Source organism: Nylanderia fulva, unplaced genomic scaffold, assembly GCF_048542155.1.
Source record: "Nylanderia fulva isolate GAGA-0341 unplaced genomic scaffold, ASM4854215v1 Scaffold2, whole genome shotgun sequence".
Classification (NCBI taxonomy): domain Eukaryota; kingdom Metazoa; phylum Arthropoda; class Insecta; order Hymenoptera; family Formicidae; genus Nylanderia; species Nylanderia fulva.
Window position 1 is genome coordinate 5103063 of NW_028190263.1, and position 14680 is coordinate 5117742.

Below are 14680 nucleotides of genomic sequence, written 5' to 3' on the forward strand. Positions count from 1 at the left end.
TTGATTCGAAAATTAAAGTTAAAAGTTCTTAAATTTATAATTGATTATGTATAGCTAAAGTATATGTATATTAAAACTCTTTCTCGAAAACACACACTTGTGAGATATTTCTTTTGTTAAAGATTTACCTCAAGAGAGACAGAAATATTTAAAATTTAAAATATACTTACTAAGTTTAGATATGTAGAGTTTAGCGTCATATAACGTGATTTTTCCACAAATATGTTTGGAGTTGATGGCAATAATTTCGTTCATTAAAGATTTAATGAGGTCAATATCGTATCTCAGGCAACACTCCAGCGAATAATGCAGCAATTCCTCGAAATCTGAAATTTGTCGATTGAAAATTATTATCGAAATAAATAAAAACTAGATGTAAATTGTGAATATTGTGATCAATCAGCGAAACATAAACGGATATTTAAAAGTATTTAGAAATCGTTATGGTCTAAGGTCAAAAATAAATAAGTATTAAAATAGGTATACATTGGCAATCTTCATAATTCGAAATATGTTTGTTAAGCTTTTGTCGTGTTAAACATTTCGTCGCAAACGGTCAGTAATCTTATTTACAAATAGAATTACCTGCAATATATTACTTCTTTACTCGACAAGCTTTTGCTTTTGCTTATTAGCAAGAATTAATTGAACACTTTCTACACGTTTGTGATTCATAGTGAGATTTTTCTTTTACAAATTCGCTGAAATTCGCAGAAATTAAAAAGAATCTTTCTGAGAAATTATTTTTTTCAGAAACTTTGTAGACATTTTAAAAGGTATCTATAAACCTCTTATGTAATATTCCAACAATATCCAAAATATCAAGTACCCAAATAATACCCAAAATATTCGAATATTAACACTATCAGAGAAGAGAATATCGTGATACCTTTTCTCGACCACAGAATATCATGGACATCATTTTCGGGTCGTTATACATTTACATTATATTATAATTAGAATTACGCCAATAACCAATGATCATGTCTAGTCGGCTATGGCTCCGCCTCTACCTTAAGGACTTCTCTGAATCGTTTTTAAAATAAGGAAATGGCCCCCCTCTCACCTCCCCTGCTTTCACCCTTCCACGTTTGCACACCATCTCTACCCCACTCCGATAGCTCCCTTCCTCTCTTTCTAACTCTTGTTTGCCGAATCCGACCTGCGCGGCAACCCGACAGAATAGACAACAGCATGATGCAGGTGCCGCGCCGCCGGGACGCCTGGTGTTGGATCCCTCCTTTGACGCGCGCAGGTGAACCCGGCCAACCACGTGCTGTTGTGCGCGCGTGTGCGCGGCAACACGTGTCGCGAGAGCGAGAGAGAAAGAATAGAGAACGATGGGAGTCATGGGTGGGGCCGGAATGAATAAGGGTTTCGGAGAAGAGGAGATGAGTTTGGAGCCCTTATGATCAATATAAAGAAGTGTAGGTATGCCCTTCTAATAACACCGATGTGTAAATCGTAGTAGTATATATGTATGCTGGTATTTTTTCAAAGATCATTGTTCGATCCAACATTAATATTACCAAACGATGTCACTTTACGCAGAATGTGTTACGATGCGCAAACGTCATAAAGTGAATATAAGCAGCTTGATCCGTTAATTAACCCTTGACTTTCTAGCGGACGCTCAAGTGACACGTATATAATTATTCAGTTCTCTTTATTTAATATCTCGTTCTATCAGTGTAAAATCCGTACAATGTATTAACATTGCAATTTTATTTTTGATGAAGAGATGAGAAAAAAATATATGTATATAAAAATAATGCAAACATGACTCGTTTCGCATCATAATCCACGTATTTTTTCATTCCAAAGATTAATGGCATTGTTACATTGCATAATCATAGTTAAACAACTTATACATTTTGTTATATGAACATAATTCTCATTTACATATCAACCATATATCAGTCATATGTCGGAAGAAGAATGCAATGTCATAAATCTAAAATCTGACTCTGTTGCTATGCAATTCTCAGTAATCGACGTGATTGCGCTCGTATTATCAACGCCGGGATCGATTACATAATACGAAGGGGAATATATACAAATGCGATATCGTTTCTATGAACGGCGCGATACGGAGATGCGAAAGAATGAATGACTGTTGGCGTATCTCGTCACGTTTATATTCATTTTTTTATCCGGACGTTAAACGAATTCCTTTGCGAGAAGAGAAGCAGAGGAGAACATTGGACCGATGAAATCAGTCTGATAATATTTGGACGTGTCTCTAATGTTCGCGACGCGAGAGAACGGGATGATTACGTAGCGCGAAGATGATGATTGTTATGAATGATTGCACGTACTCTCTAGTTGACCCGTCTCATTCAAATAAACATGACGTTCTATGTCTATGTTTGAAATATTAGCAGCTATAGATAACTTTATATTGCAGTCAATGTTTTAAGGCACAACACTGTTAATTTTCTCTTGCTCTATTTTACTTCTTATTAATATTAATTTCTTATTAATATATGTTTTCGTATATTTTTCCTGTATTTCTTACTATTTCAATTATATAAAATATAAAATATAGAGTTATATAATATGCAGCGTTAAAACCTCATTTATATAGTTTTAAAATAATAAATAAAATAATTATAAATATAAAAAACATTTATCTTTTTTTAATTTATTTGCATATATGTATAATTCTATAATTATCTCTCCAAATATTTTCATATTTCCAAAAAATTGTATATCAAATTATTTTATTATCTTCATATTTTTATTAATTAATTAAACTCGAATAATATTAACTGTTCACAAGCTATATATAGAGCCTGTTAACTTCATAATAATTAAATAATATATATAAATGTTTCATAGAGAATATGTAATAGCTTGTGCTTCATAACATATGATAAGCTGGTCATGTGTAATAAAATAGATTTTCGTTAAAGATAAAATTTATATCAATTCTTATACCTACATCAATTATATATAACGATTAAATGTGTACACACACACATGTGAAACCGTAGAAGCTAAGAAATGTGATCAGTAGTGTCTGATAATTTTGCGATAAGATACGAGACAGCAATTGTATTTGCACAAAGTGCATATGCGATATTAATGAAGATTCTTGCAGTCCATCATTTCTATTAAAATATATAATAGATTAAACATTAATTTATCTGTTATATGATATAAAATGTTTAATAAATGTTTATCATAAAATGTTAATTAGAACAGTTTTAAAGTAATAATTTAGCATAAACCAAAAAATATTTTAGAATAAAACACTGTCGTATAAATACGATTTAAAATATTTACCACGTCTATAATATCTTCTCGATATCATATCACACCTATTGTATCGGACTTGTCTCGCAACTACTATTAGATCATAAAAATGTAATAATTAGCAGACATCTATCTGCCTAGTCAACAAAGATAATTATACAATTTTTATGATGGTAGACTCTTTGATCGCACGAGAACGCTCGTTAAGCTTTGGTGCCGCATCAGTTTCGACTAACGAAGGTAGGTCGCCACCGACTTTGTTAGATCCTCGTAAAACGTGTTCCTTAACCCGTACCACGAAAAATTTCTCGGGGTCGAAGTGCACATCGTAAAAAACTAACTATGAGAAACGCGCCGCTCGTAAACAGTTTCCAAGACCGCGGGATCAGCATGAAAGTTAATCTAAGAAATCTGATAGTTCGATACTACGTGATCGACTAGCAAAATCATTACTGCTTCTTGCTTTCGAATGTAAATCATACGCCCAAGTCATAAAGATCTTTAAAAAAGATTTTGAAAACAAAAATTTTTTATTTTTTCGTGATTTATACAATTTTACTATAAATTCTATCTCCGAATTGCATGACTCAATAGAAAATATAATATGCATAAAGTTTGGTGAAAAACTTAAAAAAAAAAGAAAAAAAGGAAGACAATTGTCACTTCTCAACTTACTTGTTTTACATCATATTATCGAAATATTGCGTTTAAAGCTTGTAACATATTCTAATTATAACAAATTAATTCGTTGCATAATGAAGGTCTTCAGGTAGCAGATATAGAGCAGTAACAATCGTTTTTAGTACTTCAACACATCAACCGAGAGGATTCGCGTATTTCAAGCTTGTCGTGAACAAGGAGCTCGAATTGCATAGTCAAACGTACCTCCCTTGGTTGCAGACCGCGATTCAGCACCGCGTTGGACACGACATTGCACAACATATTGAGGGTTGTGGGTATGGAGATGAGAGCTTTGTATCAATGATACCGTTGTGCCGCTGTGCGTAATCGAAACCAAGCGTTGTCGTCATGATACGACTGAGGGGCCCGTTTTGAAACGACGAGAAACACGCGAGATATGTCGAGAACCGTGGTTCCTTTTTTGTAACATATAGATATATGATCGTAAAGTCTGTTACTATAAAACATCCCGTTAATAATGTAAATATTAAAAATATATCTGTTCATACGATTGACTTAATGTAGAAATATAAAAAATTAATATCTATGATTCTAAAAATATAAATAATGATTATAGAGAGTAATGTATATATAAGAAATTGATATTATTTATTACATATATTACACTTAAAAATTCATCATTAGTGATTTGTCAAGATATAAAATAAAAAATATATAAATGTGCGTAAGATTTAGAACAATCTAGCATGATATTAACATCCAAATCGATACTGTATAGAAGAGCCAAAAGTGAATGATACATTATAATATTTTTATATCATAATACAATATGCGATGGTATATTTGTTAAATACCATCAATTTTATCCAAAGCGTTAGACCAATTCAACATCGTGCGGTAAAATAAAAATTAAATGCAAAACAAGAGTAGTTATAGATTTCCGATAATCTTACTTCCTGGTTTAGAAGAATGCGCGCATATCACAAACCCCGTTTATTTCAATAAAAATAATATAACCGAGAGAAGTCTTTCTTTCTCTTTTTCTCTCTGCAACATATAATTTCTCTGTCGCCTATAAAAATAGTCAACGCGGAATCGCAATAAGTTTCAGCGGAAAGAGTCGAATGAAGGAACGATCGTGAACGCGGCGGCTTTTACGAGACACGATATTTCGGAAGCAGTAAAATTTCTACCCTGTCAAATGTTCGCATAAAATCCCTGCTCGTCAGCCACTGTGGCGCAAACAGAAGAAACGTAAGCAGCTTCACTCTCGATTCGCGAAAAAAGGAGGAAAAAATATAATTATTTAGTATGTCGACCGCTTAGCGACATGGGTGGCCGATAGTACGATGTCGTTTAATATCATTCATATGCTTGTGATATAACGTCGCGACTATAAAAAATTAGCTTTTATATTATAATAAACAAATTTAAAATAGCTTATTCATCGAGACACGAGGATTTTATAACTGACAATGAAACAAGTTAATCATGACAAATTTAAATTAAATAATTTTTTCATACATAAACAATATTTAAAAATAATAAAAAATCCTATCTTGACAGTAAATTTTTTAAAAATTATTTACAAATATATCGATATCTTAAGCAGAATCGCCGTGATAATTTTTAAGAAGAAAGCTACAGTTGACTCTATCGCATGTTACCAAATCTTCACACGAAATTGATATTGTTTCCCTGGTATCAAGACAAAGTCATCTGTCACAAGTACAGCTACTACTATAGAAGTACCGTTGTCTATCAATGCGCAAACGATATACAATGTAAAACGTGGCGCAAGAGAGAAATGCGAGAGAGCGAAGATGGTGGGGCTATGGAGACGAAGTAACCATAAACACAACCGGAGACTGCTCGAGATGCCGCAAAGATCATTGCCCTCTCGAAAGAGTAGGAGAGTAAGAAGCGGCAGCCGTAAAGATTTTAGGACTCTTCGGACACGCGAAGTTGGCTCGCGCGGAGCTTCGCGAGAATGAAAATGAAGCCGCCCTCCGTTCGTTTCCGCCGTAAAATTTCTCCCCGTTTCTCTTGGACGTTCCCTCATAGTTCGCCCGACTAAGCATCGAAACGAGAGGATCGACATGAGAAAGAAGAGAGGGATGGAATGTATGTTTGTGTGCTCAAATAGCATGCACGAGTATGTGCACTGTCGTCGGATCGTCGTCAACCACTGGGCATCATATAATATTTTACGATATTTTTGTAAGTCGTACGTTGCCCTGAATAAAGGTATGGGAGGGGAGAAGAAAGTGACAGATCGTTTAATCCCGTACCTCGTAAAAGAGAAAGCCGGTTCCACTCGCTAGACTGTGACCAAACTTTATTTACTACCCCTCGAACCACCCGTCATTACGTGATCAAGTCTAAGCTGTAATCAGTAAGTAAAACACAACCCTCGAAACCGTTTCAATTCATATGGCTTGTGCATTTAAGTGATGAAAAAATCATATAGGTATCAGATCCTCTTCGTGAATTTCGAATAGCAATCTATTTCAATAATACAATTTGTAATTAATGATCTAAAGATAAGAAAATTAAATCAGAGCACTTATAATATAATCAAATAAAACAGAAAAAGAACAAAAGATTACGGAAAAAGATTTATACTGATAATATATTTAAGTTTATAATTACTTTGTGTACTTTTATTACTCTATTATTATAATACTTTTACTATGTGTATTATTACTTTTGAATATTATTATCATTTAAATAACTGAGACTCGAGAACTTAAACTGTTACTTGTGTAAAATGAAAAGATAAAACATGACACGACGCAGAGTACATGTTTCACGACAAAATAATTTAATTCCTCTCCGGTAAATCATAAAGCACTGATTCTGTGGTTTGAATAACAGTATCGTATACTTTTTAAATAAAAGTAACACAAAGTATATTAACAACGTAGAATATATCTACTGAAATTGATAGAATCTCATTCTTAAATACTCAATACATATCAGTTCTTAAATGTAATATTCAACTATAGAAAACTATTCGATATTGCTACATCTATTATTTCACAGAAAATGACAGAGTCGATCTATATACGAACAATATTCCATAATTATCTTATGAAACTTGGAAGCAAGATCAATGTCCGCGACATTGCGTTCGAGTAATGATTAGTATCAATCAAGAATGATTAGTATCAATAATGCATGATTAGTATCAATACTGTAAAGCATTTAAAGCAATCAAGAAAATTTAATTAAAATTTAAAACTTATAATTTATAATTATTTTGATTGTACTCCGTATATGTGATATAAAAATTCAGTACAAGTTGTGCTTTAATTACGATGAATGAGCAATCAATTATTATGCGTAATTTTATCAATTGAATCCTACTCGTAGTCCAATTAACAACAAACCATTCCAATATATATATATATATATATATAATTATATAAACATACACGCACATGTATGTATTAATAAGTACCTATATATATGTATATTGAGTTTCATTTTATGTATTATATTATAATCAGCGCTCATAAGTGTGACGATTATATCCAAGAATATTTAAGCATTAATAATTTCCAAGTAAATCGATCGATTCCACCGACCATAATGCAAAACGGTTCGCGACAGGAAACACACTTTTATAGCTTTCTACTCCGTCACACTTGATTACCCGTCAAGCATCGCGTGCTACGAATTGTGAAATATTAAAAATGTTATTTGCAGTTAAGCGAGATAAATCGACCTATTTTATAAAAATATCAATACATATATAATCGGAGGCATTTTGTGAAAAAGCATAAAACGTAAGAGAGAGAAAACGTGTAAGAGATACCCCAAATGATTCTTGTCCGGATTGTTCCCTCCGTATAAGCGCGTTTTGAATGACAGATAACGATCGAAGCAGAATCGTGAAAAAGATGTCCCGATAGTATTGTCGAATCGGAACGATGACACATCAAGCAAAGAATCGAATTTTACCAGCGTGCATTGTACGTATCGTCGCCGGCGACGAGTCATAACTTTCGCGTCAGTGGCACGATGGCAGCAATAACTAAAATCGAGACACACAAAGGGAAGTTTCATCGTAAGAGAACGAAAGATGAGTCAAACCAATGCGGGAACGATTTGACTCGAATCACTAACACGAAAGATTCGTGGAAGAGGCTTTTAACACTCACGTCATAAAGTTAATATGCAAGAAAAAATTTTATCCACGCGAGATCACAGTTCGTCGAATCGTATTTTATACATTCGTTACGGATACGATTACAGGTCTTACATTAAATGTATGATATACTTTTACTTAAATAAAATGCCTTATATTTCTGAAAAACTAAATTAATATAAAAAATATATTTTATATAAAAAATATAAAAAATATATTTTATATATTTTTTGTATTAATTTTAGATGTATTAAATTAAGTACAAATAAAACCATAATTTTATCGTTATCGTCATTTTAATGAAATCTATACGAAACGTGTTTGAAATAGCAAAACAAAAAATTGTCTTGTAAAATAGTGATTTTTTTAGGTAATTTTCTTTCCCAAAAGCATCATGTTCGTTGATTAGAAAGGATTAAAATAATTTTTTAAATCGCGCAAATTAAAAATGTCAAGATAAATATCGGATCCTTTCAATCTTTATATATAATAGATCAGTTTACAAATTCAGTTTATAACATTTTATAAATAACATTTAACAAAATCCTTTTATATTCTAAAGTTAATATATTTTAATTCTAATATATTCTTTACATACGCAAGAGATTACTTATTAGTTTTTAAATATATGTTAATAAAAAACTGTTCTTTTTTTAAGCGTTGAGATATAATGTTTCTAATAATAAGAGAAAAATATTAAAAGTAATATTCTATAAAATCCTACCATTTTTATGCATTATCGATAAATAATGATTTAATCATGTTGAAAATCGTTGTGTGAAAACCGATATGGCGTAATATAAACTTCACATCGCGCTGGTGTTTTAATCACGAATTATATGTTCTTTATACTCTTTCAATATATACATCAAGACACATTCATTGTTGCGGGGAGCAGCTATTATTCACATTGAACTAATCGCAAACTTATTGCTTGTTAATAGTGTTTGGACGATAAAGCCATAAACACCTTTTGCGTAGAAATGGCTATGGATATCATAATCGAATTGACTAATTATCGTGATCGCAGAGACATCAAAGTCGAATTAATTTAAATGTAGAAAATTAAAAGTTATATGTATGTATAAAAATTAAATATTTTAAGTAATAAGAAAAATTTTTCTTAATAAAACATGTATATGTATCATGTTATTAGAAAATATAAACAATACCTAGATTACATTTTAATTGCAATGTAATTTTAATATTGTTTTATTATAAGTTTGTGTGTGTGTGTGTGTGTGTGTGTGTGTGAAAATCATAACGAAATATATGTTATATTAGTAATAGGTACGATACAAATAACACGAGAAGGACGGAAAGAGGATACGAAGAGAGAGAATGTGAATGGAAAAAACGAAACATCAATGCTCGCACATCGATGTTACAAGCGCGTGTGAGTAACTACGTGAATGAAAGTACGAAACTAAATTAAGACATAAATCACCATGAGAAAAAAACTCGATGACAGCTTGACATGTAGTTTCACACTACGAAGTGCGATGTGCGGTGTGCGACAATTGAAAATTGTGAAAAAAGTGTCGGCGTATCTTTTTTAGAAGTATCGAGTTTCGTCAAAACTATGCGATGCTCACTCGAGCATGAGTTTTAAAGAATGGAAGAGCGTAAGAAGGATGTACGCGAAGGATTAGAAAAAGAGGAAGAGAAAAAAAACTCGAGGCTCGAGTCCGCGTGGATCGACGTGCCTTATAGAGAGTGAGAGATAACGTGAGAAAGAACGAGACGCAGAAAGAAAATCCGAAACACCAATAAGAAGCGATGTTTCTCCAATAAGACGAGCTTATTTCGCAAGTCGACGAATTTCGACTTTTCTATTGGATTTAATGGTCATCGCTCAATGACTCCGCGCGGACTCCACGTGGTTTTGATGAGAAACCGTCAATGTCATACGGATTACAATGCATCTCTTAAACTACGATTTTTCTATTAAACTGGGAATAAAACAATTATAATTATTTGTAAACGATGACTCCGCGCGGATTAATACGCATTAATGTGTTAAATTCTTTGCTTGCCCTTGCCGTCTCTATTTTTTTCTAAACAGCAATTTTAATATTCATTAAAGTAACATAAGCGTTGCGTTATTCTTCAATTTTATATTAAAATTAGAACACAAGTGCGTGCTACGCGTGCCTTATTCTTCGCGATTTTGTTAAAAATATTTTCAAAAAAATATATATGTTTGTTTTAATTCGATTAATATTTTTTTTAGATATAAAATCAACTGATTAAAGCATTAATTTGCTAATCAAATTTTGAAATAATGTTATAAAAATTAAAATAATATATTTTAAATATGTATATTATAATATTTTAAACTCAATTAATATTTTTGACAATTATCTGATTTCTGTCGAAAAACATTAATCAAATTAAAACAAACTTTATATTTTTTTAAAATTATTTTTAACATAAAATTGAATATAATGGCGTGCTTGAGTTGTTCTAGTTTCAATAAAGTTTCAATAAAGAGTATAATTTGCCGGCATTTATAGCTCTATATATTGATTAGCTGCATTCAATTCTAGAGAGAGAGAGAGAATACATACCTATATCTAGAACCATACATCTAAATATATAATGTTTCGTTTGAAACAATGAAATAATAATGCATGGATATATAAAAAAAAATGATGTTTTATGTATTATAATATCGAAATTATAATACCCTAAAGAAGATTGTAAGTGCCACCTCATGGTGGCACGTGTATTCTGAAAACGGCGGTTCTATTTTAAAAGTGTTTCATATATAATGAATCCATTTCATCCGATTCAATCAAAGAATATCCGGTGAAATGATTGCTGAATTTGTAAATGGTTAATATGAATGAAATGTCATCACGCACTGACCAAACAAGAAAGAAAACCGACTAAGGTCTTCACGAGATTTACGAGTATAGGATTTTCGATAGGGTCGACACCGAAAAAGAACTACACAGTCGTAAAAGTCTCAAGATGATCGAGAATGCGAGAGAGCTCTTGTCATTTCGTTCTATGAAACCGCAAACCGTTTTCTTTCGATTAACTTTCTGAAAATGATGATTCGTTCGGACGGGTAGAACACGTGATTAAAAATCAAGATTAAACCGTTGTTAAATTTTTTTGATAGTGTCTTAAATTTCACGTCCAGTGGCCAGAAGCGAAAGGACAAAATAATGAAAAAATATAAAGTTACAGATTTATCTTCAAAATGATAGTTAACAATTTTTTTAAAATTAATTAAGACAGTATATTACGTACTTAATTATATGTGACATCAGTTATCATTTAAGATTTCATAATCGATCAATTACAGAATCGTACAATTAAAAACAAAGAACATGATCAAAAACGAGACGTTGAAAGTAATAAAAAGCAATAAATTCGGCCAGTTTATCACAGTTTCTCGTGTGTGCTATATCTAGTATAAATTAATATTTCTTTGGTTTACCACAAAATCATGCGTAACAGAAATTAATCTTTACAACTGATCAAATGTCCTTTAAGAATTAAACGCTAACAAAGATTACCTTATTTTATTGAAAGAGTAAGATACGTAACAAAGAAGAACAAATAAATAAACAATGAGTTAAATTAAAAATTTTTTCGAATATATATTTTTATACTATCATATTTCAATGTTAAAAATCAGGATTTTTTGAGGTATTATGTGTATGATGTCTATGTGAAACAACGATCACGCGTTACGATTTTGCGGGTCACGTTCGCGTAAAAAAGACGAGTAATGCGTTATTAAAAGCCCGTACTCAATGCCTTAAAATGCAAGCTCGTAAAGTCAAATTTTACAACCCCCATATATTCGCCGTAATCACCCCTAAAGTTGAGGCATAATCCCTCCATGATATCATGGCGAACACTGGCTTAACGTATTATCGAGTGCCATGCCATTTTTCCATTATCGCCGATCGCGTACGAGGAGACGCGCTCTTTGCTGAGTAACCCGATAGTTAGGTCATACGCACACACATATGCTGTAAATCAATTAGCGCATTTATTGTTAAACTCGGTGGTAACTCTCGAGAGACTCACAGAGGGATAAATATAAAGGATAAATTTCAATAATCTCTCAGATAAATTCTTATCTTTGTTTTTAATTTTGAAAACGCAAAATAATATACCGCGTGTTCACAATAATTACGCATTAGAAGAAATAATGTGCCACGATGAAGAGAAAAGGTTGGCTCTAAATATATCTACTGTTCTTCAGTGAGAAAAATTGTTAACTTGACTAAACCTTTTAATTAAATATTATTTTGTTAATTAAATATATAAAAATATTTAAATTAAATAAAACATTAAATCGAATATAACGTATATTTGACTTAAATACTAATATATGTTCAATTAAGAAAATAGTAATTTAGTTGAAAGGTTTAGTCAAATTAACCAATTTTTTTTTTCAGTGTACGTATTAAATATCTCTTTCTCTTTCCATTGCATTTCTTCGTTCTTATGAAAAAAATATTGCAATCTTTCTCATTATATGCATATAAATAAAGAAAAATTTGTAAACGCACAGATACAAACAAATATATTGTTCTCTCTAACAATAAGAAAGAAGAATGAGCTATTGTCAATTCAAGTTTAGTTAGCTCCGAACGCAGAGACTTTCGCTTGCTCCAGCTCATTTACGGGAACAAACTATTTCATCCGTAAAAGAGCAAAATAACGATAACTTTTAAAAACGAGCAGGCTCGTAAAAGCAAGAGCGAGCTTCTAGGTTTCGGCTTTGGTTATAAGTTCATATTATATTAGTCGGGTTCGCATTGCCTGCCGACCAATGGGAACGCTCGTAAAACCAGGGTTAACATTCGGTTGGGTTGTCAAGTGAAAGAGTAGCTTGAATTTCGTTGGAATCATTGTGAACGATGTTATAAGTACGCTCCTCATTTATTCACCGTGTCTCGAGACTTGCGACTAGTTTTTAAAATACTAAGTTTTTAAAATCAAAGATGACAAACGCGCGAAGCGACATGTGGATTCTTCGGTTGAGATTATTATCGAAACGCAAAATAAAACAATATCACATAATCGTTTTCTAAATCATTTTTTTCTCGCAAATTTTATAAAACAATTTTTCTATAGCACATATGTCAAATTTTATTAATTTACATTTAGTAAGTAATACTGTAGAAACAATTAGTTTCATAATCTATAAAAAAACTGAGAATATCGAGCATTAACAATATTGAGCCAATTTAATATTTGAGAACAGTCTGAGAATTGTTTCTCCATGAAAGATGGTCCCTCTTTCTTCCTCGTCAAATGACAGTTTGTACAATAATCGTATAATGATAGAGATTTAAAATATATGTGCATAAGGATAAGCAATAACTTCCTTTACTTAAGTTTACTAAATGCCAGTCTTTGTTCCTAAACTCCGCAACGGAGGTCTTATTATCTCACTGTTATACTTTATTTTATAATTACTTTTATTGCAACTTAGAACGATATCATGGTGATGTAGGCGATCATCATCAGAGTTCGTGAACTTTGGCATTTCGTCGGAATCTTTGCGGAGATCGTTAAGAAATAAAGGAGTCGCACAATCATGCGTTTACTCTTGTTGCACTCTGTGTGCAACAAAGTCGCATTTGAATAAGAAAATTAATTTTTCATATTAAAGTGTTATACATGTTAATTGATCAATTTTTTCAAAATTTTAATTTTTATTGAGAATAAATTAGTTCAGATTTTTATTTCGTAATTGGCTGACAAACGCAAGAATATGATAATTTATATTTCTATTATATGTAGGTACTAGAATTATTATAAATTATCACGGCTTAAAAAATTTGTTGTACATATTTGATATTCCAAGATTACAAATAGGAATTCCAAAATTATAATAATAAATACTGATTTGAAGCATGATGATTGCAAAATTAATTTTTTAACCAATTAAAACAATCTAAAAAAGAAAAAACCAAGAGAAAAAAAATGTTTTCCGAGTTATTTTAACGACAGCAATAACGTTCTAATATTTTTTAAATGACAGCAACGTATTTACGATTCTTTTCTTATTTTTATTAATGGCGTTATTAAATTTTAGTTCGACTTCCTATGAGACAAGTGCGATAACCACCGGTATTACGCTTTGGCACTGTTATTAGCACCGCGGTGCTGTCATACCGTTACAAAATATCCGAGAAACCGGAATGCACGAAGACCGGCCAACGACCTATCGCTAGATAGCAAATCTCACTTCGTTCGCGAACGTTAAAAGTCTTTTTTTTCTTCAATTATATTAATTTAAAGTTAATCAAAACACCTGCGCGTTCGCATAATTCATACATTCAGACGGTTAATTATCCTCCCTTTTTTCGAGAATCTTTTTCGTACTATATTTTCGTTATTTTTACATCCTTTACATACTTAAATATCACAGCTTAATGAAAAGCAACAGTCGAATAATAAACATTCTTCAACACATAAAAATCGCAAGCGTAAAAGTATATGATTATTAATATTAAATAAATTAAAAAAAATTTTTTTACTTAAACTTTCCATATTGATATTATTTCCATTATAAAAGATAAATTTCGTAAACGCACGAAAGATGGAAAAAATCAGATGAGGATGGAGACTAGAAGAGCATGCAACAGG

General features: G+C 31.6%; 1 protein-coding gene across 2 annotated transcripts in view; it reads right to left on the minus strand.

Moving 5' to 3' along the window:
• The window catches only part of LOC114942848 (uncharacterized), a 58548-nt gene that overhangs the window by 34757 nt on the left and 9111 nt on the right, over positions 1-14680 (minus strand). For both annotated transcript variants that reach the window (XM_029318302.2, XM_085482011.1), the window contains exon 4: positions 171-326. In XM_029318302.2, coding sequence (XP_029174135.2) covers positions 171-326 — 156 coding nt within the window. The remainder of the gene's footprint in view (positions 1-170; positions 327-14680) is intronic.